This window comes from Anser anser (genome assembly GCF_964211835.1).
Source record: "Anser anser genome assembly, chromosome: Z".
In the NCBI taxonomy this organism is placed as follows: domain Eukaryota; kingdom Metazoa; phylum Chordata; class Aves; order Anseriformes; family Anatidae; genus Anser; species Anser anser.
The window spans coordinates 20,300,945-20,323,595 of NC_139723.1; the positions used below are offsets into that span (position 1 = coordinate 20,300,945).

Genomic DNA, 22,651 nt, shown 5'->3' on the forward strand with positions numbered 1-22,651 from the left:
CTGTTCTTGGGGATCATCTTTTTGTTTTTAGAATAAAAGGATGCTCAGCATTTGTTTCTGAAGCCTCTTTTAGAGTGCCAGAGGAAAATAAAAAATACTGGTTAATTCTCTGCCTAGTGTGGTGTTGGTAGTAAGTTTTGTTTGTTTGTTTTTCCTCTTTATTGGAAAAGTCTGAATTTATTTGTTTATTTATTTATTTGTTTGTTTATTTATTTATTTATTTTCCCAGTGCTGTAATATTACAAGTTTGTCTTGGTTTGGTTTGGTTTTAGTAGTTGTTATTAGTGTATCTGAATAGTATATCTAGGAAACTGTTTATGTGTTTAGTTGTATGTTTTTTTCTGATCCTACAGGGGAACATACAGTCTCCATGGTAAGCATTAATAGCTTGAGGATGCTTGTACTTTAAGGAACTTCTACATGCTGCTTACTTTAACAGTTATGAGCTTAGAGAAATGTTTAGCATTCATTTAAATTAGCATTAGGTATTAGACAAGTCACTGTATTTGTAATCATTATGAATCAATATTTATAGAAAAAAGATTGTTACATGGGAACTAATATCTCAGATATTTTATGGTGCTGTATTTTTAGCTGTTTTAGAAACTTTCATTTAGAAAACACTGGAAGTAATGAGAATGCACAGACTAGCCATTCCTTAGTTTTTGTCTGTATCCAGCCATTGTTCAATTTTATTGTCTGTTTTTAGAGAGAAAAACAGCAGTTAGCAGCAGCTTCTAAACTGTTATTTTAGAATGTATGTGTTATTCAGAGGAAACACCTAAGTCTCACAGCTCTGGTGTTCTGTGGATGCTGTATGTTAAACAAAAGAGGTTTACTGTGAAGCACGTACTCAGAGGTTACACTTCAATTCTCTTGTCTCTTTTACACAGAGGCCTTTTCACTTATGTGCACATATAAACATTGAATGCTGATTAGCAATTTGTCTTTTAAATTTTCTGTTTTATGATGATGAATTTAAAAAGATGTGTATACAGAAATCATGGACCAAATGCACATTTGCCATGTCCAGAATCATCCTTTTTATATATTTTTTTTTCTTTTCTCATCCAATAGAGTAAAACTTAAAGTCTTTCATCTTCATGTTTCTAAAAATATAATTTATAAAATAAATTTATAATAATAATAATATAATATATAATAATAATTTATAAATTATAATTTATAAAATAAAAATATAATTCCATGAATTCAGGAGAAAATAGACTCAAACCAAATAATAAAGTAGTTGTACAGTCTGCTTATCATAGTCTTATTCTAGACATTTTCAGAGATAGGATATGTGGTAGATTATTATGTTCTCAAAATTAAAATGGGCATTGCATTACTTTCATGAGCTTAAATAGTCACAGAAACTGTATCTATGCTGTCAAACTGAAATTTGAAGAGTAGATAAAAAAACTTGACTTCAGTTTGATGATAAAGAAAAAATTATGGCTTTCCCTTTAACCTGCAGCTTTCATTGCGAGTCATATGAATTATTATTATTTTTTTTAACATTTATTTTGTTATGTAGTTGACATTCCTCTCTCTGGTACTTAAAATACTTTTTTTTTTTTTTTTTTTTTCTGAGTAGGTGTTCACGGCAAACTGTGCCAGATTAACTTGCTGCTTTTGGAATCTGTTCTTGAAAAACTGTTAAACACTGCTGCCCATAGAGATTGCATATCCTATCTGTTGTTTCAAATATGTGGACTGATTTGCTTTGCTTAAACAGTCTGGGTAAATGCTTCATCATGGGCAAGATAGGGGAGCAAAAGGAGGTTGTAGCTGATAACACAAAGCAAGAATTTTTTTTTTAGTGTTGTCTGAGGTGTGGTCTGGCTTTCAGCCTGGGGAATGAGCTATGTGCAAAATCATTGCATTCCCTTTCCAAAGTTTATACAAATGTTGTCTCTGTGTCTTTAGATGTGACATATAAACAGATTTAATAACCTTTACTTTCTTGAAATTAATTACCATCCTGTATTGCCAAACAGGAGAAGATGTGAATATTTTACTGGAGGTGTAAAATTCTGTTACATAGGACAGGTAAGAGAGTGCTGATGTTTCAGCTAGCATTTTAAAACAGCTTTTTTTTTGTTGTTATAAGTATTCTTTGAGGTCGATTTTCTTGAAAGCAATTTTTTTTTACTTAATTTTCTTAGGGTTTTTGTTTATTTATCATCATTTTATCAGAGGTTATTTGTATATGACAGAAACAGTAGCTGTACTGTCCTTCATGCTATGAGTATGTGCCACAAACCTACCTTTACCTCTTCCAAGATCTTCCAAGCAGCTTCCTTAGTAGACTCCATCCCAAAGTCTAAAGAGAGAACTTACCATTGCTATCCAAGATCTTAAAGAGGCACCTGGAGAGCAGGTCACTGCTCTCTTTATTTCCTTCTTATTCTTTCTTGGGAAGGAAGCTTTTTCCTTTTAAGATTTTGAATATGGGTTTCCCAGTTTGCTTTCCCTGAAATGCTACGTGAGGATGTTGACAATGAGTTTTCAGGCCCTATTAGATTCCCAAGATTCCAGCATATTCATAATTTTCGATTTATAAATTACACCCAGCTAATTTGATCCTCAAACTATTTCAAAATCTCGGGGAATGATTGAGTAAGGTCTGTAATTGAAAATGATGAGGGTGTAATGTACTTCAAAGGGTAATACTATTTTGCTGAAGTTACTAATATATTCTTTAGCAAAACCTTTCTGGTGACAGTTAACAACTGAACGTCTGAATGGTTTTTGTTTGTTTGTTTGTTTGTTTGTTTTTTTGGGTTGGGATGTGTGTAAGCTTGTTTAGGAGGGTACTGATCTTTCAGATACTGTAATGCTGACAAGTCTGATGCTATCTGTGCACTTTGCTGGTGCTGCACTGTGGGTTCCTGAGCCTGGGATGCTACTGTAAGCGTCATCCCCCAAAATCTGAATTCAGAATCTTCCCCGAAGTGTGTATTAACACACACACATACATGAACATATGAATGAACATATCAGGCTCATTCCTAGCACTATGCTAGAGTAGCATACTATAAACAGACACAATTCTTTACTAATACAGCTTCAGATGTGAAGATGCTGCTGGATGATATACTGGAAAATATTTATTATAACTTACTAGTGGTTGAAGAAGGACTGCAGGGTGTAGGCAGCTGTTTGATTCTTTTTTCCATGTCAAAAAACTCCTTGTTCTACAGACATTTGTTATGGTGTTTGGTATTTGATACATTTTTATCAAGTATTTGGTATATGATGAAAAACTTCCAACACTGAGAGGCCTTTCATAGCTGTTTTTGTTTTGTTTTGTTTTGCAAAATAGCTACAGTTTATGTATTTAAGTGTTATGCCGGTCCATGAAGCATGTTGTCTGTAAAAGCTCCTGTGATTTTTCTCAAGCAGAAAGGGGAGTAGGTGGTATATCTCTGTAATTACAGTGACAAACAGCAGTATATTGTGGATGGTAAAAATTTATATGGATTCAAGTTGAGATAGACATGTTGATGGTAGTGAAATAGGTAGGGATCTATTAAATACAAAATCTATTAAGACGTCCTTGAGATAGAAATTGTTTGAGGCTGGGATAAAATTCCACAGAAATATTTCTGTGTGACTTTTCTATTCCTGTGGTCTTGCCTAGACATCTGTTTTTTATCATTTTTTTCAAACTATTGTACTAAGTAGATCATTTGTCTCTCCTTGTGTGGCTCTACTTTTCATTTCTGTTTGCAATTATTGGGCTCACACAACTTTATAAACACATTTCTAAGCTAAGTTTGGTTCAATTTCCCCTTGGCCTGGAAGCTGCAGTCAGTCACTGGGAATGAGTGAGAAGTTAGTTGTGGGAAATGCAAAAGGTATGGACGACTGAAGCTGGCATTATAAGCACCTGAGAACAGGGTATCCTTGTGATGTTATGCAGCTAGCAGAGAAATACTGGCACTCTCAGTGTTATGAGGGACTTGCTTTGGCTTGCACTTAGCTCCGTGATGGTTCAGGACTTCCAGGTAAAGACTCATTTGGAAAAAAAAAAAAAAGTTTTGTATGCATACTTGGTTATATTGAATGTTAATTTTTGTCAGCAAAGGACTAACTACTCTGTGGGATGTAATGACCTAAGATGATGGGAAGGTAAAGTATGACAGGTTGTCTTAGAGATTCCTGTAGTAATTATAGCAAGTGACTGATTTCTTGTAGGATTAGAGAGAGAGTCATAAGATATTGGAGCTACTGATATAGCATGTTTCCAGTTCTTTACATATAGGTAAGAGTGGCTTCTTTCTGGTAGACTGGATTGCAGTTCTGTTGTTAATTACAAGTTTCTTCTAATAGTTTGTCTTGTACTTAATTTTTGTACATACAGTGAAAAATTATCCATGTCAAACTTTGCAAGTTTTTGGAATTGATACAAAATTTTTTTTACTTCTTTTCATTAAAAAATATCGCCACATTTTGTTCATTTTACCAGTATACTAATTAGTTCAAAGAAAGCAAACAAAAACTTGTGCTAGGCTCATGACCTGATGTGTCCTTTGTTGGTTTAAAATCAAGATCCATATCTGTCTGTAATTTTCTCAAAACTTCCACCAAAATGTCATATCAAATCTCATAGCTTTACACAGCTGAATTGTAGTACTAAATAGCAATATATGGATTATAACTATTCTGTCTCAGAAGTAATATCAGGGCTAAGTACCATTTCCATTTTGCATATGCAGCTTTTTTCAGAAGTGCTAGCTTGTAGAGGTGCAAGTCATTTCAAAAATGAAATCTTACTCGTAAAATCACATGAAACATTGAAGAACATATAAAGCAGTGAAAATGGATGGCCGCCTCAGAAAAAATATAATTTTGAGCTCTGTGAACTTAAAATCTTATGAGTTTTTAAGGGTATATTACTTTGTTTTCTGAAAATTAATTTGCTCTTTATTCAAGATTTGAAAAAAAAAAAAAATTTTATGGTGAATTGCATGCAGCTGGTGGTTTATATATTCACTGAACATCTATACCTTACTGCCGTGTTTTCCACTGCCTTTAAAACAGAAGAAAAGAAAACCTGGTGGGACATTTATTGTAAAGAGATGATAAAATTCTCAGTAGATCAAGTATACATTTTTGGATGTGTATTGCAGAATCACACAAAGACAAGTACTCCAAATAGTGATTGTAGCTAATTGAAGATACCCTTTTCAAAGATAAGGTTAAAAAATAAAAGAAATTGTTACTTCTTATGTCATGTTTTACTAGTTATATTCTTATAATGATATCCTGGCACACAGTAAAAAATTGGAAGTTTTGAATGTTGGTCAAGTCCAGTTAGGATATTCACCCAGGAAAGTTCCTTACCACTTAGAGGAGTTAACAACCAGACAAAATTTGTAAGTAAAAATCAAGAAATAGAATTGTTATGCCAGCCTGTGCAGCTTTTGAGAATCACAAGACATTTTCTTTGATGACATTCTCAGTTACATTAAACAGGGGCTGCAGTTTAGCTTTAGTGAGAAAGCAATACGTAATACTCTCTCTATATATTTTAAGAAATTTAATAAAAAAGTTTGATGCACTACAAATTGCTTGTAAAGTCAGTATATTCTTTCTTTCTTTCTTTCTCTTTCTTTTTCTTTCTTTCTTTCTTTCTTTCTTTCTTTCTTTCTTTCTTTTTCTTTCTTTCTTTCTCTCTCTCTCTTTCTCTCTTTCTCTCTTTCTCTTTCTCGCTCTCTTTCTCTCTCTCTTTCTTTCTCTTTCTCTCTTTCTCTCTTTCTCTCTTTCTCTCTTTCTCTCTTTCTCTCTTTCTCTCTCTTTCTCTCTTTCTCTCTTTCTCTCTTTCTCTCTTTCTCTCTTTCTCTCTTTCTCTCTTTCTCTCTCTCTCTCTCTCTTTCTCTCTCTCTCTCTCTCTCTCTCTTTCTCTCTTTCTCTCTCTCTCTTTCTCTCTCTCTTTCTCTTTCTTTCTCTCTTTCTCTCTTTCTTTCTCTCCTTTTCTTTCTTTTCTTTCTTTTTTTTTCTTTCTTTCCTTTTTCTTGACATATTTTTCTTTTTTTTCCAGTGGGGAGTTATTACATCCTTTTGACCACCTAGTAAAAATTACATACATAGTACTAATATATCCTTCATACAACGGTGGTTGCATTGCAGAATTTCTGTGAGTCTAAGTAGTGTAATAGTGTAATATAAAATCCATAAAATGGGTCAGAGTGAGCTGACATCCTTGTGTATTCGGTAGTGTCACACAAGATCCCACAGAGTGAGCAGGGGAGAAGGGGGCATCAAATCTGGTTAATGGCTGAGGAGCTCCTCAGGGTATAAGAGGATGACTCCCTATTCTCGCACTTGTGAATCAAATCCTGTTTTATCACTGAACTGAAAAACAGACAGATTCTGCACAACTAGAGCAGCTTTTTTGTTTCTAAATATTGTCTGTCTGACTCCATAGGAAGTGTGTTGTGAAATGGAGTCTATTTTTCTTTTGCCTTGCAGTTTTGTACAGCGTCAGTGTTGTTTTGGTCAGTAATTGTCTGTTATTTTTTCATCTCATTTGAATTTTTCTTTCTGGGCTGAAAATTAAACAAAACAAAAGAACATAACTGGAAACAGAATCACAAACTGTGGTGGGAATTAATTTGGACAGATAAACTGTGTTGTTGTGTCAGAGCCATTTTATACTATTTTTATGCTTTACAGGTGGACAGGTGACAGAAAATTTCCATTGTGTACTACACAGTTGCCCCGAGGGCAGGAGATAAACTCTATAGTGATTTAAATTCAAGCATGGTTCATAGGGCCAGACTCTTACTCCTGATAAAATCTTTGCATTGCCAGAAGGGCAGTTTGAATGGACACAAATTTTCTCATCACCAGGATCTGCCATTTTGTGACACCTGTGATGCATAATTACAGCTATGTCCTCATATCAAGAGTGGAATATCAACTTTAATGTCTCCACTTCAAAATAATAAATACTCATTTCTGTTTCTTTTTGTTGCACACATGAGGCCTAAGGCAAATAGGCTGTTATTTGTGACTGGTGCTACAGAAATACAGGAAATAAAATTATTAGAAGTTTGTGCTTGTGCTAAAATAACATTAAAATATATATTTTTTCTTCTTTCTTGGGAATTTCATATTTGAAATTGTGAATTAATTGTGAATTAATTTTATTAAGCTAATGTAGACTTAGTATATTGTCCAGCTAATCTCCATGAGATATAACTATAGATAATAGTGCAATAACAACATCAGCATTCCATTGGCTGTCTTTTTCCTCACATATGCAGTGTTGGTTTCTATGGTCTTAAATGGTTATAGATACTTTGAGGGGACTGCCATGGTAGAAAATAAAGGAAAATAAACTGAGTTTTTGTTGAAATAATCCAATTGCAAAAGAAACAAACCAAATGTTAAGCAACAAAATATTGATGCTTAGCATTATCAGATGTATCAGTGTAATATAGGCCAATCTACTGTCACATGTAGAAGCTTTCAAATGCTTCTCTGTTGAGCAGCCTTACAGTTACATCTTGCGTTTCAGTCTTCCCTGCAGCTGTTTAACGTCTTTTTTTTGTTTCGCTATTTTCCAAGGAGTTTCTTGCGATTGCACCAACCCATTCTGTAGCTCTAACTGACAGTTAAAACAAACAAACAAACATATATTGGATTTCAGGAGAGGATTCAATAATATATTTAGCCATATACAGAAAGACTCTAATACTGACACAAATCCACACTAAACTTGCAGAGATATGCTTCAATTTCATGCTTAGTGCACATATCTTGAGTGTACTGTCCTTGTTCCTTTCATTTTGAGAAGTTTTCTATGCCTTGTATACATATGTAAAGTGAAGTGATAATGTGAATTCTTTCTTCTGTAAGCTGGATTTCCTGCTATGAATCTTACATTGTCTTATTACAGACTTGGTTTATCTGTCTTTATTTTGAAATTTCCAAAGTAGTAGTATTCTGTACTCTGGAGGAGACGTTTGGATCCGAAGATACCCATAGAGTTCAACTGTACCTCGTTGAGTCACCATCCCTGGAGGTCTTTAAAAGACGTTTAGATGTAGAGCTTAGTGATATGGTTTAGTGGAGGACTTGTTAGTGTTAGGTCAGAGGTTGGACTAGATGATCTTGGAGGTCTCTTCCAACCTAGATGATTCTTTGATTCTGTGGTTCTGTATCTTATAGATATGAGGTATCTAACATTTAAATCCTAATTATTTGGGGGGAGTAAATCTTGTATGGGTATAATTTGTTCTTTTGCTTTTTCAGAGAGAAATCAAAATGCTAAAATGGAAAATTAAATGAAACAAGGTCTTTGGCTTTGACCTGTGAATAAATGAATAGTTGTTTTGGTCTTGGAGAGGAATCAGATTTTTTTTTTTCAAAGATATTTTGGCAGATTTCTTTCTGAACCATGGTTATCTGCATGTTTGCTTTTTATAAGAAGAAAGAGAGCACTGATCTCTATAAAGTAAAAATTATTGCATGTGAATTTTTATGGATTTACAAATACACAACTTGCAGTTACAGTATAAAGAGTGGAATCTAGGGAGCTCTTTCATTCTATTGAGTTTTTGTTTACTTTTAACTGTGTGCACAGGAGTAAGTTGACCAAATAGAATTGCTGCCTTTGGAAATGGTTTTTGGTTCTTTCTTTCTTTCCTTTTTTTTTTTTTTTTTTGTGATTAACATGTGGCTGTACTCCTCAAAAAAAATGGCTTACTTTGAAATCAATAGTATTATGACCAAATTAATGAAGGTGGAAAGTAAAAATGAAAAACTGAAAGGGGTAAGGAGTATTGTGGCAAATCTGGAGGCACCCAGTCTCACGCTCTCCTTCCAGAATATCACACACGCAGCATGGGGCCCCCAAACAATGGTGTGAGCTTTTTGTTAGTGAAATGAAGTTAACTAGTAACACTTCAGCTCCTGTGATTATTTTATGTATATCCTGTGAGACAATACTTACTTCCTGTGTTGTGGTTATCTGTAGTTTAAAACTAGTCATTCAACTACATATAGAGTGAAAGGCAGTTTTTAGGAAGGCCTTTTGACTCTTATATTTTATTATTTTATATATTATATCTTATATGACAAGTTTTGATCACCTAGTAGACACTATCAGTTGCATGTCCTATATAAAAATGAATAAAAAAAGGAATCTGGGAGACTAGAAGAGATGAGGCTTTGTGAAAACGAACAAAACAGAATTACAGGTGGTAGAGGAGATCATTGAGTAACATACATGAGTGAATGAATGGTTGTAACTTCAAAAATCAAGCTATTTTTCGTTTTCTCTGCAGCAAGTGCTATTTCAGGATTACTTCAGAGGATAACAGATCTTAAGGAAAATTCGTAACAGCAGATAAGGTAGTCTGAAACAGGAGGGTAGTTGCTCCTCATTACCTTAATTATGTTAAAAAATAGAGAGCGAAGGGTGTATCAAACTTAAGATTGTAGGTGTGTAATACCACTGATACAGTGATGTGTATGCAAATCTAGATTGTGTGAAAGGTCAGAGCTGAAAAATACTCTGCAGCAGATTTAGATTCAGAAACTGTCATGTATAAGCTGTAGTTAAATAATTCAGTCTCCTCCTGCACTGGACGGCAAAACATATTACTGAAGGATTACTGTTCACGTACAATGATATTGCCAAGTAAACCCTAGAGGGAAAGAAATGGAATTTCATTCCAGAGTGTTTCAAATTTTATTTCTTCTGTATTCAGTTGTTGAGCTAGCAAACTACCCATCCCATTGTTAAGTTGGCAAAATAATAATAATAAAAGTGGTTAAAAAGATCGTGTACTTCAGATCTGGGAAGGAAAAACTGTTTGCAGAGTGTGCTCCTGTTCTGTGCCTTTGCAGGGACAAGCTTTTCTCACTGTTTTCTCTCTGGCCATTGTGCAGGTGGTTGACCAGATCGACACGCTGACATCTGACCTGCAGCTGGAGGATGAGATGACGGACAGTTCCAAAACAGACACGCTTAACAGCAGCTCCAGCAGCACAACAGCTTCCAGCTTGGAGAAGGTCAAGGTGCGGGGCAGTGCTCCCCTCATCAAGCCCCCTGCGCACCCCTCCGCTATCCTCACCGTGCTGCGGAAGCCAAATCCTCCCCCGCCTCCACCACGACTGACGCCTGTCAAGTGTGACGAGCCTCCGAGGCTGCCTCCTTCCGCCAACCCTGTCAAGACTAATGGTACCCTGCTGAGAAATGGGCCCAACCGCATCCCAAATGGAGATATGTGCTGTATGCCGAACAGTAATTTGGACAAAGTTGCAATGCAGCCTCTAATGCATAGACCCGAGAAAGAGCGGTGTCCTCAGCCAGGAGCAAGGGAACGGGTACGATTTAATGAAAAAGTGCAGTACCACGGTTATTGCCCAGACTGTGATGTTCGGTATAACATTAAAAACAGGGAGGTGCATTTGCACAGTGAGCCTGCCCGTCTTGTGGGAAAGCTGCCGCATCAGTGCCCTCCTCTGCTGCCTCCACCGCCTCCACTGCCTCCATTTCCCCTAGAAAATGGAGGTTTGGGGATAAGTTCCAGTAATAGCTTTCCTCCTCCAAGACCCGCGACTGTGCCTCCACAAACTGCGCCAAAACCCCAGAAGACCATCTTGAGAAAATCAACCACTACAACAGTGTGATGTATGCCACTTGAAAAAACTCTTTGTTTTTTCCTATATATAAACATAAATAGGTAATGAGCACTTTCTACTTGAGCAATAAAAAGACCCAATGTATTACTCCCTGTGTCCAGTGAAGTGGCATAAAAATCACATGGTAAGTACTGAGAGGAGTGCTTGTTGATTTTACCTGTAGTCACTGTAAAATGTCATTATGGCAAAGGGTACTGAAAAATGCACAGAATTCAGCTCATGGGTTGTACATTTCTATTGCAGTTTCATATCTGTAGCATGGTTTAAAAGACAGAAAAGAAAGTTCAGTTTGAAAATATGGAGTTGTGATTTGTGATAGATTTTCACTGGACTTAGTGGAATAACTAGTGCTGCTGGGTTTGGGGAAACTTTCTGCTTCTAGCTAGTATGTTTTAAAATGTTATTTGATGAAGCAAAGTGGAGTGCCGGATAATGACTTTTGACTGAAATCTAGCAAAAGCATTTTTCTCTGCCTGATTGCTTGAGCAAAGGCATTGTGTGTGGAGTTGTACAATAGTAGGCAATCATCAGACTTACAGGCAGCTTGATCTTTGGTAGGGGAGTGAAGAAGTTATTGAAAGGTATGTTGACATTTCTTTGGAAATCCAAGTTATCTCACATTTTGTTTCTCACTTGCTCAATGTGCTGCAACGAAGTAGAAGGACAGAGCTTTCACGGGAGCAGGGACTGTCTGATTCAGTTCCCCTCTATTTCCACTGCTTCCATATGCAGAGTGGTGGTAATATTTTATCTCACTTATGTCCACTGTAGATTAAAGCAACACAGCACACTCCTGCATTTTTTACAAAGCTTTTGTCTGGTGCAAATCTGTTTTTGAAGGCAAAGAAAGTTTTGCCTAAGGCCTTCAGGGACATCCACTTAATTCTTGTAAAGTGCTTTGAAGTTGAAAAGCTCTGTGCAATTATGAAGCATTAACATGCAAAACAAGATATTGTTCATATTATCACATTTTGATGGTAAACCCAATTAATATGCTTAGTAGATGAAAAAAAGTCCTCAGTGTTTTTAATTATTTTTTGAAAGAACGTTCTTTTATTCTCACAGAGAGAATTGTTGGTACCTAAAGTTAAAACCCATCCAATCAGTGACGAAAATCTGTTGATGAGTCTGTTATTTACAAAGTTGTGCTTAATTAGGCTCTCAAATGGCCCAACAGCAGATGCTGTATAAAAACAGTATATTTTTTTATTATTTTTTTTTCAGTTGAAACGTAAAACACACTCTAGGGTTTGATCTAGGTTGGCTTCCCTAGGGTCTTATGAGAGAAAACAGATTTTTTAAACCTAAATTTCTGTTTACGTGTAGTAATAGGAATTTAACTGGAAAAAAAAATCATCAAGCTGTACATGCAGTTTCCCTATATACACGCTGTAGTACATTTAGAGTATTTAAGCCAAAATAATAATAATCATAACAAAAATTTTAACAGATAATTACCTTTGAAAACTTCTACAATGAGCAAGGTTTGCATATTGTGCAAATACTCATTTACGGTGTAAAGCTTCAAGTCTTACTACTTGCAAGCAAGGAATTCATCTTAAATGCATACTCATGCTTTCCCTAAGTGCACCCCACGTGCTTTTCATGATGCACCTCACGTTTTGCATTGTTCGACTACATTTAATCTTATGGGAGTTATTGCCAAGTGGAGTCCTAGCACCTGCAGGAGAAGGCAGTAACTTGTTCTATGTATGCACGAGATCTCTGCTGCCTGAATTAAGTTTCTGTTGCATGGATTAAGCTCATGCCCTGCCTTTTACATGGAAAATCACTTCTAAAGTCATTGAAACAGTCTGGGGATGTATCTACATTGCATAGCTACAGTTTTTCTCGTAAAGAGAAAACTGACCAGCATGATGATTTTATCACTGCAGTGGGGAACATATAGCAACCCTTCTAAATGGTTTAATATTTTTTTCCTTCTTAAAAGAGCTATTGTGTACAAGACATTATTGGATAATGCAAGTCAAACATTCCATATTGAATATAAAATATTTCTATGTCATCTTAAATTTAGGAAAATAGCACTGAATAATTGTAAGCAAGAGAGTATGCTGCACATATTTTACCTCACTTGGCTCAGTGCTTTCCAATATAAACTAATCTGTGATAGCAGTGCACAGAATTTCTCCTCTGGGTTCTGTCCTGGGCTTGTCAGAAACTCATGAATGTATTAGTATCTCCAAATTAAGACACTGTACTCTTTGATATGCTTTGATATGCATCCAAGTTACAGTTTCATTGCAATGTTTTGTTTACAGTTCTCAGCTCTGGAAAGTTAAAGTGGTAGCTAACTTTCAGCATTGGCTTTTGTATTGTGCTAGTTAAACCTAGGTATTCCATGTTCAGTATTGTTCTCCTACATGTTCCATCTCTCACTTTCTCTCCTCTTTCAGAGTGTTTTCTTGTCTATTTCACCATGCCACTTTAGTACCATTTCCCAAGCTGTGGACCCATTATGCATTTTGATGGGGGGAAAAGTACTGTGCAAAGTGTGCACCTTTTCAAATGTAATGCTGCTTTTGGCCAGAAACAGAACAAAACAACAAAACAAACAATCTAAACAACAAACAAAACTTTGAAGTGTGAAGCTTTTTACAGCTCTTTTTTCAGGTAGTTTGCTAATCCAGGCTACCTTTAATGAACCAAAGTGTACCAGGTTTTCTGTTCATCATGCTACCAGAGATGAACCAATTCTTCTGTTTTAATGAGAACCTCTGTGGCCTGTGTCATACTGGGAGGTATTTTTATCGGTAGAATAGTTTCACAATATTATCATGGCAGAATAAAATCCAGTTTAAAACAGGTAAACTTGAAAGGCATTTGAAACAAATAACTTCGAGCTTTGCAGTGCTGTCTAGAAAATTAATTAAAATGGCATAAGAAAGAATGCAATACTACATTCAACCAACAGTGATTTTTACATTTAAATTAGGAATGTAATCTCTATGAAGCATTTCTGAACACCTAACATAGGATGTTTCACTCCTGAGCAAAACACAATAATCTAACCAGAACCAGACAGCAGTTGTCTGCCCTTGAAACTTAAATATAATATCACTGAGATTATATTTAATGTTCTGCACAGATGTTAATACACTGTATTTCTGTACTGAACTTTATGTATTATATACTGAAGGCCAGTAACAGTATTCAGAGCTTTAATGCAATATTTACCATAATTTCAGAGTGCTGCTCAGCTTTGATTCCCCAATATTATTTTAAAGTTTGAATTGTCCGGATCTGGACATCTCAGAGGCTTTTCTGGACATCTCAGAGGACTTTCTCAGAAGGAGAAAGTATTTTCTATCAGTTTAATGAATGTGGCAAGCTTAGAAGGATGGAAATAAATAGTGTAAATGGCTTCTTTTGTAATAATGGCATTGATTAAAAAGCAGCTAGCATATGAGTTCTTAGTAAGAAAGGAACACAAGGACTGCAAAATCGAGTAACAATCCATCTTAAGGATCTATGGTAAGACTCTTCAAAAAGATTGCTGATCTTTTTATCACTTGATAAAAATCACTGTTCTTCCTTCTCTCTTGTCTTCTTGAGTTGTTACTCCTTTCATCACAGCTTTCTTTGCTCACAGAAGCAGAAGATTCCAAGTCTTCAGCCTCCTTTTTTATGATGAGATCAATATTTTATTTAAATGTTACATGCAGTAGGTAGAGTAGAATACAGCTTTTGTTAACTTCTTAAAGATAACTTGATTATTAGTTTTGAAGCGAACAGAGTACAGTGTGAATTCATTAATTACCAGAGGGAGCTGTGTAAACCCTCTGGACCTGCCCATATCTTCATATTTCCATGTTCTAGTTATGGCTTTCCTTTCAGTGAAACTACGAACGGTGATTTTACATGTGGAGATAAAGTCATGCTATGATTGCTACCTCTCTCTGCTGATGTATTCTTAAAGTAGTCCTTGAGTATTGGGCATATATTTACAGAGGCAGCATTTCTCATTCTTGTGTATATGCTGTGATCCATGTTTTTTCAAGGGGTAGGTGTACATATATATGAAAAATACTTATCCACTGCTAAACATTGACGAATTTTACAGTTATGATTCAAACTAGTAATAAAACCATCCGGTTTAGAATGATGTAAGATTGGAAAAGTGAGACAGGCACAAAGGCATGCAGTGGAAGAAGTGCCATGGTCAGCCATGGTACACACAGTGTTTAGAACACTTGGCTCTGAAAAATACTTGGTGCCTCCTGTGTAGTACATTGTAGGGCAGTGTGTGGCATATAGCACACAGTAAAATCGTCCTAGCGATTCCAAATGTGTTGGCACAGACCGTGCTGCTCACAGCTGCAGTGGCAGTGGCAGCGCTGGTGCTGCTGGCTCAGCTTGCAGCAGCGCACTGCATGCAAGCCGCAGTTCAGCCTGGTCTTTGCTGGGGAACAGTTGTGTGGTAATGGTTTATTTTGTTTGGTTTCTGTTTGCTTGTTTGTTCTTTTAATGGGAAAAAAAATAGCAGGGTTTTTATCTCACTGGGTTGTTTAGTGGTGAAAAGGAGCCCAAAAGTGGAAAGCAAGTCTTTCCCCCATACATAATTTTGACAAATTGTGGTAGTCCATCTTGGGATACCTCTGGGGAACATGTGCAAGTTACTGACATTTCTGATCATCAACAATTTGACATCTGGCATTGTTTGATGTCTGGCATCACTGGACATTGAAGAGCTCTCTTATTAGTTGACACAGGAGCAGCTGGGATAAATGGGCTTGACTGTGTGTCTTGCTGCAGGAGGGTGGCCCGTGCTCATGTCAACCTCTGCAAATCTGCTGCTGATCTCTGTGTTTTCACATTTGTTCATGAAAGGCAAAGTCCCGGTGCTATGTGGCATGGGAGGTTTGGTTAAGAAGTAGCAGTGCGCACCGTACCTGTCAGCTGAGATGCATTATTCCAACAGCATAAGCAGGTGGGGCCGTGGCTGTGTCTAGCTTGCTAAGTGTTTTATGATGCTGAATCTTTGGAAATTTTGAGTCAGTTTTCTTACTGCTGAGATAACCAGTTTCCTGTCAGGTTATAAGCCAAGAGTCTCATATGCAGGCATGGTCAAGTAGAACTAGAACCTTTCATTTTTTGCAGGGCTGTTTTTCTTTTGCATAACTATGCATCTTTTGTGGTGTGATTTTATTATTATTATTTATTTATTTATTTAGGTAGGTAGCAAGATGTGGAAATAAGTCAGGTCTGGCCCGCTAAAAAATACAACATAAACTGCACCGAACAGTCTGTCAACAGCAGTGGTATGAACAATGAGTAAGATCAGGCCCATTTTGCTGCTTCACTTGGGGAAAATAACAAGAGGAGCTTGCAGTATGGGGGCTCCAGAAATTACTGTCTCTTCTCCTCTATAGAGGGAGAGATTTTTTTCTTTTATCCTCTAATATTTATATGCTAAGACTCTTGAAGGAACAGAGCACAATCTATTTCACAGTTGGCTGTAAATTATGTTCATAATATGAAATTATATTTTTATAAGAGTTTTCTTATCTCAGATCTGTCCCTTGATGCTGTTTGCCTGATTTTTTGACTGACCTCTTTTGCAGTCTTGCAAGCAGTAAAAGGAAAAATGTCATTTACATATGAAGGAAAAAAAGAAAAACTGTGAAAAAAGAACTTTGAGCAAATATGTTTAAGGATATTCTTTAACAGTGTCTACATGATGCTGACTACACCAATCCCAAAGTTTGTTTTTAAGTGGGGTTATTGCTATTGCTTGAAACTCAATCTTGAATAAAGTCAGTCAGTGACAGAACTTTTCATAGAAGTGTTTATTTCCTTTCCAGTTCAGTGTTGCCAAGTATAAGTTATTAACGCATGTTAGTCTCCTTTTGATGGTAGTATCTTCTTTATAAATGTCATTGTGATGATAATATATTTATAAATCTCTATTAATATAAAAATTTTATTTTTAGTTCTATTTTATTTTTGTAGATACAGTGTATGATTATGTACAGGAGTGCCAAATTACATTGTCTTCTGTCACCAAGGACTAACTATCATATGCTGTAATTTTAGTGGATGATTGTTTTCCCTTGGTTTCACAATTTAAGATCACAAAATCGTAGAATATTTTGGATTGGAAGAGACCATAAAGACCATCTAGTTCCAACTCCTCTGCCATGAGCAGGGACACTTCCCACTACACCAGTTTGCCCAAACCCCCATCCAGCCTGGCATTGAACACTTCCAGGGATGAGGCATCCACAGCTTCTCTGGGCAACCTATTCCAGTGCCTCACAACCCTCTGAGTGAAGAATTTCTTCCTAACACTAAATCTACCCTCTTTTAGTTTAAAGCCATTACTTTTTCTCCTATCACTGGACTCCTTGACACAGAGTCCCTCTCCAGCTTTCCTGTTGGACCCCTGTAGGTACTGGAAGGCTGGTACGAGGCCCCACTGAAGCTTCTTTTCCAGGCTGAACAACCCTAACTCCCTCAGCCTGTCCTCATAGGAGGGGTGCTTCATCCCTTGGATCATCTTTGTGGCCCTCCTCTGGGCTCGTTCTAATAGGTGCACATCCTTCTTGTGCTGGGGTCCCCAGAGCTGAATGCAGTTCTCCAGCTGGGGTCTCACAAGAAAAGAGTAGAGGCAGAGAATCCCTTCCATCAACCTTCTGGCCATGTTTCTTTTGATGCAGCCCAGCATACAGTTGGCTTTCTGGGCTGCAAGCGCACATTGATGGCTCATGTTGAGCTTCTCATCAACCAACAACCCTCCTCAGAGCTGCTCTCAATCCGTTCTCCACCCAGCCTGTATTTGTGCTTGGGATTGCCCCATTCCAGGTGTAGGACCTTGCACTCGGCCTTGTTGAACCTCATGAGATTTGCACAGGCCCACCTTTCCAGCCTGTCCAGGCCCCTCTGAATGGCATCCCTTCCCTCCAGTGCATCGACCGTACCACACAACTTGGTGTCATTGGCAAACTTGCTAAGGGTGCTCTCAGTTCCACTGTCCATGTCACTGACAAGGAAGTTAAATAGCTCTGACCCCAATACTGACCCATGAGGAACACCACTTGTTACTGATCTGCACCTGGACATTGACCACAACTCTTTGAGTGCAACCATCCAGCCAACTCCTTACCTGCTGAGTGGTCCCCTCTTCAAATCCTTGTCTCTCTAATTTAAAGACAAGGATATCATGTGGGATAGTGTCAAATGCACAAGACCAGGTAGATGATATTGGTTGTTCTTCCCCTGTCTACCAGTGCTATAAGCCCATCATAGAAGACCACCAAGTTACAACATGATTACGTAATTCAAATTTGTAAAGTTAATTTTGGGCCTCTGACACATGTAAGCCAAAACATTGTGTTCAGCAGTCATTGAGAAGAACTAAAACCAACAAAAATGTATGTTCTCTTCTGAAGCAAACCTAGTTTTCTTTGCACAAATTTTGGACAAAAAAAAAAAAAAAAAGGTTGCAGAATCTTCTCTTACTACATAAAAAATCTTTTTGTACACTTGTACATTGTATGTACATTCTAGTTTCATCCTATTTCATAAAAAAAAAAAACAGTCCAAGTGACATCTACATTGATAAACATTAGATTTTCAAATATATGTAAATCAAATATCAGGAAATAATGATTAGTTGAAGGTAATGTAAAGTAAAAGAAAAACCTCACTGATCTTCACAATTTCAGGTATTTACTCTTGAAAACTACAGAACAGGTCTTTCAAAATATTGTATAAAAACACATATATGAGGAAAGGCACTTATGCTACTACGTAGAAATTATTACAACACAAAATGCACTTCTTTGACATTTGCAATACATCAGTCCACACTGATGTAATGCATGAAGGAAATGAACTGGAAACATCTTCTCAGTTTATCCATATCTGTGGGGACTAGCTTCCTCATACCATGTTGTTAAACTAGTCCAGCTGAATCAGTACCAAAAAAAAAATCAGATAAAATTATTTTCCTTTACATTCTTTATTTTTTTTGAATTTTGATTATAAGCCATTGTGAACCTTTATCTATCTATCTATCTATCTATCTATCTACCTATCTATTTATTTATTTAAAGTGGAGACATGCACATGTTGTGGAATGTCTCTAGAGCATAGGGAGCTCTGTGTGTAGTGCAGGCAGAATTGGAAATAAAAGAGCCAAACTGTCCAGTGCAGGCTGGAAACATTAAAGTTGACTTCTACTTGAAAACTGGTTCATTTTATTCCAGAAGTTTTGGAGTTCGTTGTTTTTAAGAGTTGTTCATAAATAAATCTGCTGATACCTTAACTTGTACTGCATTACCTAGAAAGTGTTTGAGATGCTTATCACTTTTTACCTCAATGACTAAAGAAAGGATTTAAAGTCACTTTTGCTATTTAGGATATAGCTGAGCAATAATGGTGATACCCTCATTAAAAGCCTGTTTCTGTGCTAGAACTGAAGATAGAGAAATAACCCAAAAAGCAAAGTGGCCTACAATAGAACTTTCACAATTATTTGTAGTTATTATTAACTGTGGATTGAATGTGGAGCCCAGTAATGAATGCATAGAAAACAGGAGATTTAATTATACATAGTAAATAAAAGAAAAATGTGGGTAAGTGCTTTAAATGCTGCCCAGTGGGAGAGGAAGAGGATAAATGGAAAAGAAGATAGTAATGTGATAGTAAGAGTTTCATATCTCTGGGACATGCCCTTAAGGTACAACATGAAACTAGGTATGATGCAAAGCTGCAATGCCCATGAGGAGCACTGGAAGGCAACGACAAACTTCTTACTGGACTGACTGTTTTCCTAGCCTTGCAGCATTTCTGGACCTGAAGCTAAATCAGATTTATAAGGGAGATTATGTCTTAGTATCCCTTGCCAGACATGTCAGTTGGTCAGTATAATATGAGAGCAGTGCCCGAGTGCACTACAGAAGACACAAACCCTGTAATTTGCTCAACTCAGGGTTTATTTCTATCAGAATTATAAAGTGTTTAGGTCAGTCTGAAAGTTTAGCTTTTTGTACCCTTCATATTTTTTTCTTTCCTGCTTTCCCCTTTCTTTCTCCATAAATATATATAAGTGAGAGAATGGCATAAAGTTCACCTCTGTTTAGCTTTATTTAATGTTCATCAATATTATTAAGTTTATTAGGTATGTCTGTGAGAATGTTTACAAAGGATATTCAGATACTCTCTGTTCACTTCTAGCTGGAAACATACCTATCGTCAACAGTCAGTGGCATAAACTGAACAAAGGGAGCAAACAATTTACCTTCTGTCTCTTAGCATGCATTGACTGGTAATAGACTGCCAATTTCACTCTAAGAGCTATCACTGAATTTAATTCTAAGCAGATGATTGAAACTAGGTCTTTCTGGTTATCACAAATTGAAGGGTTGTATTTCACAGATTGAAGTTCTGCTTGATGCATCTGTCACATGAAAATATTCACATCTTTATGGTCAGTGCTTTTCATCCTAAATATTCAGAATAAAGGATCTGACACTGTCCCTCACACTTGAATGCTGGAGGAGGGGGAGAGAAAGGGCATCTTTTATGACCTCTTACTCAAACATAAAAAGCTTTCCATCAGAAACCTATGTAGTTCCTTGTCTAGAATAGGCATGGCTTTCTGGAGTCTGATTTTAGCCTGAAAACTAAAGATCTGAGGTTCCCAGGGGCTCTAAAATTCACACCAAAGTATTGCTAGCTCAGGAAGTCTGTTGTTATTGCTAATAGTAGTAAATTTTTGAAAAGATTGAAAGAAAAAAAAAAAAACACTTCTTTTCTGAGACAATTTTAAAGTTATTTTTTGTTTCCATGAATTTTGTAATAATTCTTCATTGTTCTATAGTGAAACAAAACATTTAAAATGTTATAATTCCATACCAATACAAATACTCCTAGCTCTTGTCCAGTACAGTTTTTTAGGCAGCATATGTCGTGGGCAAGAAAATTTTACAGAGAGACTCGCTGCAAATCTAAAAACTGCCTTGTGTGTTCGTTTAGTGAAGCACAGGATTGTTTGCTGTTCTCACATCAGTCCTTATTTCCCCGATGTATGTTAACAGGATGTGGTATACGAACTTGGAATTGTAATTTTATTTTGTACTGGAAATCAACCCTTCGTTGTTTTTTCACCCTTTTCCAAAGAGCAACATATTTGATGTGTCACTAATGTCTAGCAGCAAAATTTGGGAAAGAAAGCTTTGTGTACTCCAAATATCCAAATACATGATTGTCAAATATCTCTTAAAATATATTCATTGATAGGATTTAAATATGCTTAGAAATTTCATTGAAGGGAAACGAGGAATCAGGTGTTTAAAATGACATAGCTCTGTTATTTTAAAATGCAAAGAAAAAAGTGCTGAATTTATTTCATTTTAAAAAGTCTCCAGTTGTCTAAGTTTTACACTCTAAGTGTGTAATACTCCCGATAGAAAAGGATAATGACAGTCTCTGCCTCTAGCTAATTTACTAGTGTAGATTCAGGAAATCCCTGAAGTTAATTTTATACTAGCTGACTTAGGAAAAAGAAAGTATTAAAACTATAAGGACTATATTGTCCTCCAATATAATACATTTTTAATTTAGAGATCTAAAGGAATAAATGGATATCTAAAGAGGTAAAATAGAAAGTTCTCACATTTAGCTGTGTGCAGTATTTTTAAAGCTCAGTTTTCATCAGTTTTGGGGCACAATCAAGTGTTTTGGTGGACAAACAGTTTAAAGAATCACAGAATCACAGAATCACCTAGGTTGGAAGAGACCTCCAAGATTACCTAGTCCAACCTCTGATCTGATACTAACAAGTCCTCCACTAAACCATATCACTAAGCTCAACATCTAAACGTCTTTTAAAGACCTCCAGGGATGGTGCCTGAACCACTTCCCTGGGCAGCCCATTCCAATGCCTAACAACCCTTTTGGAAAAGAAGTTTTTCCTAATATCCAACCTAAACCTCCCCTGGTGCAACTTTAGCCCATTATCCCCTCCTCCCTCCCCCCCCCCCCCCCCAAAAAAAAAAACAAACAAAAAAAAAACACACAATCCCTGAGAAACGGCAACAGAGCTTTTTATTGCTGGGACATCTTGCAGTCAAGCCTGCAGGGTGTCCGTCATGTTTGGTGGCTCCAAGCTAATGCTTATGATGGAGCCTGAGCAACAAGTAGGGGGCTTGCCGGGTACTCCTGCGACGCTGTTGGTGCTCTCGGATGGCAGAGCACAAAGACATGCTGCAGTAGTCCCAGGTCTGTTCTGGCAGAGGTGGATCCACTTCCATCTGTTCCTCCACATCTGGTGGATCCAGCTCCATGGGCTCCACAGTGTTGGGCAGAAGGCTAAGCCAGTCCTTGCCTGGGACTGCCCAAACGGGATGCCTTCTATCAGGAATGTTTTCAGGCCAGGGTGCTGAACCAGGGGGTCGTCCAGTTCCACGCATCGGTCCCATGCCACTGTTGGCTTGATTTTCATGCATGGGTCTGATGGTGCCATCTGGTTTACGGCCATTACTGGGTCCCACACTGTGCTCTGGCCTATGCTCCCTGCATATGCGCCTCTGCTCCCTGCAGCTGTCTGCCTGACACTCCTGCCTTCGCCCTGTGTCACTGTTGCTCCTGTGGTAAGACCCAGGCCCCCTGTCGCTGTGTGTTTGAGGGGTCATCCTGTTCGCCTCATCGTTGCGGTGCCAAAGGTATCGCCTGTATGTGTCTGTGGACTGGGCGCCAGAGATCTCTGGGGCACTGGTATATCTTGTGCCGCTGATGCCATCTCTCCGCCCACGACACATCTCCTTCTGGTCAGATGCATTCCTTCTTGGTGCTTCACCGGACTGCGTTGCTGTCCTCGCACACCAAGGAAGCCCACCACTCACCTGGCTGCTTCTAGTTTTCTTCCTGCCACACAAGCTGGCAGTCAGAGGGCCTAGATGCTCAGTGAATGGTGGGCCAGCTGCAGGGGTCCTGTTTTATAGGGCCCGCAGCAAAGGCG

At 37.4% G+C, this 22,651-nt stretch overlaps 1 protein-coding gene across 10 annotated transcripts in view; it reads left to right on the plus strand.

Annotated features, from left to right (window-relative positions):
• PRR16 (proline rich 16) overlaps positions 1–22,651 on the plus strand; it is a 179,624-nt gene that overhangs the window by 106,608 nt on the left and 50,365 nt on the right. For 9 of the 10 annotated variants that reach the window (XR_014576812.1, XR_014576813.1, XR_014576814.1 and 6 more), the window contains exon 2: positions 9,910–10,789. Coding sequence is in view for 1 of the 10 variants with exons in the window: in XM_083817875.1 (XP_083674001.1) it covers positions 9,910–10,653 (744 nt within the window). In the remaining 9 variants the exon portion in view is untranslated. Of the gene's footprint in view, positions 1–9,909; positions 16,307–22,651 lie in introns of those variants that run through there. The other variant, XM_083817875.1, reaches the window with a different exon arrangement.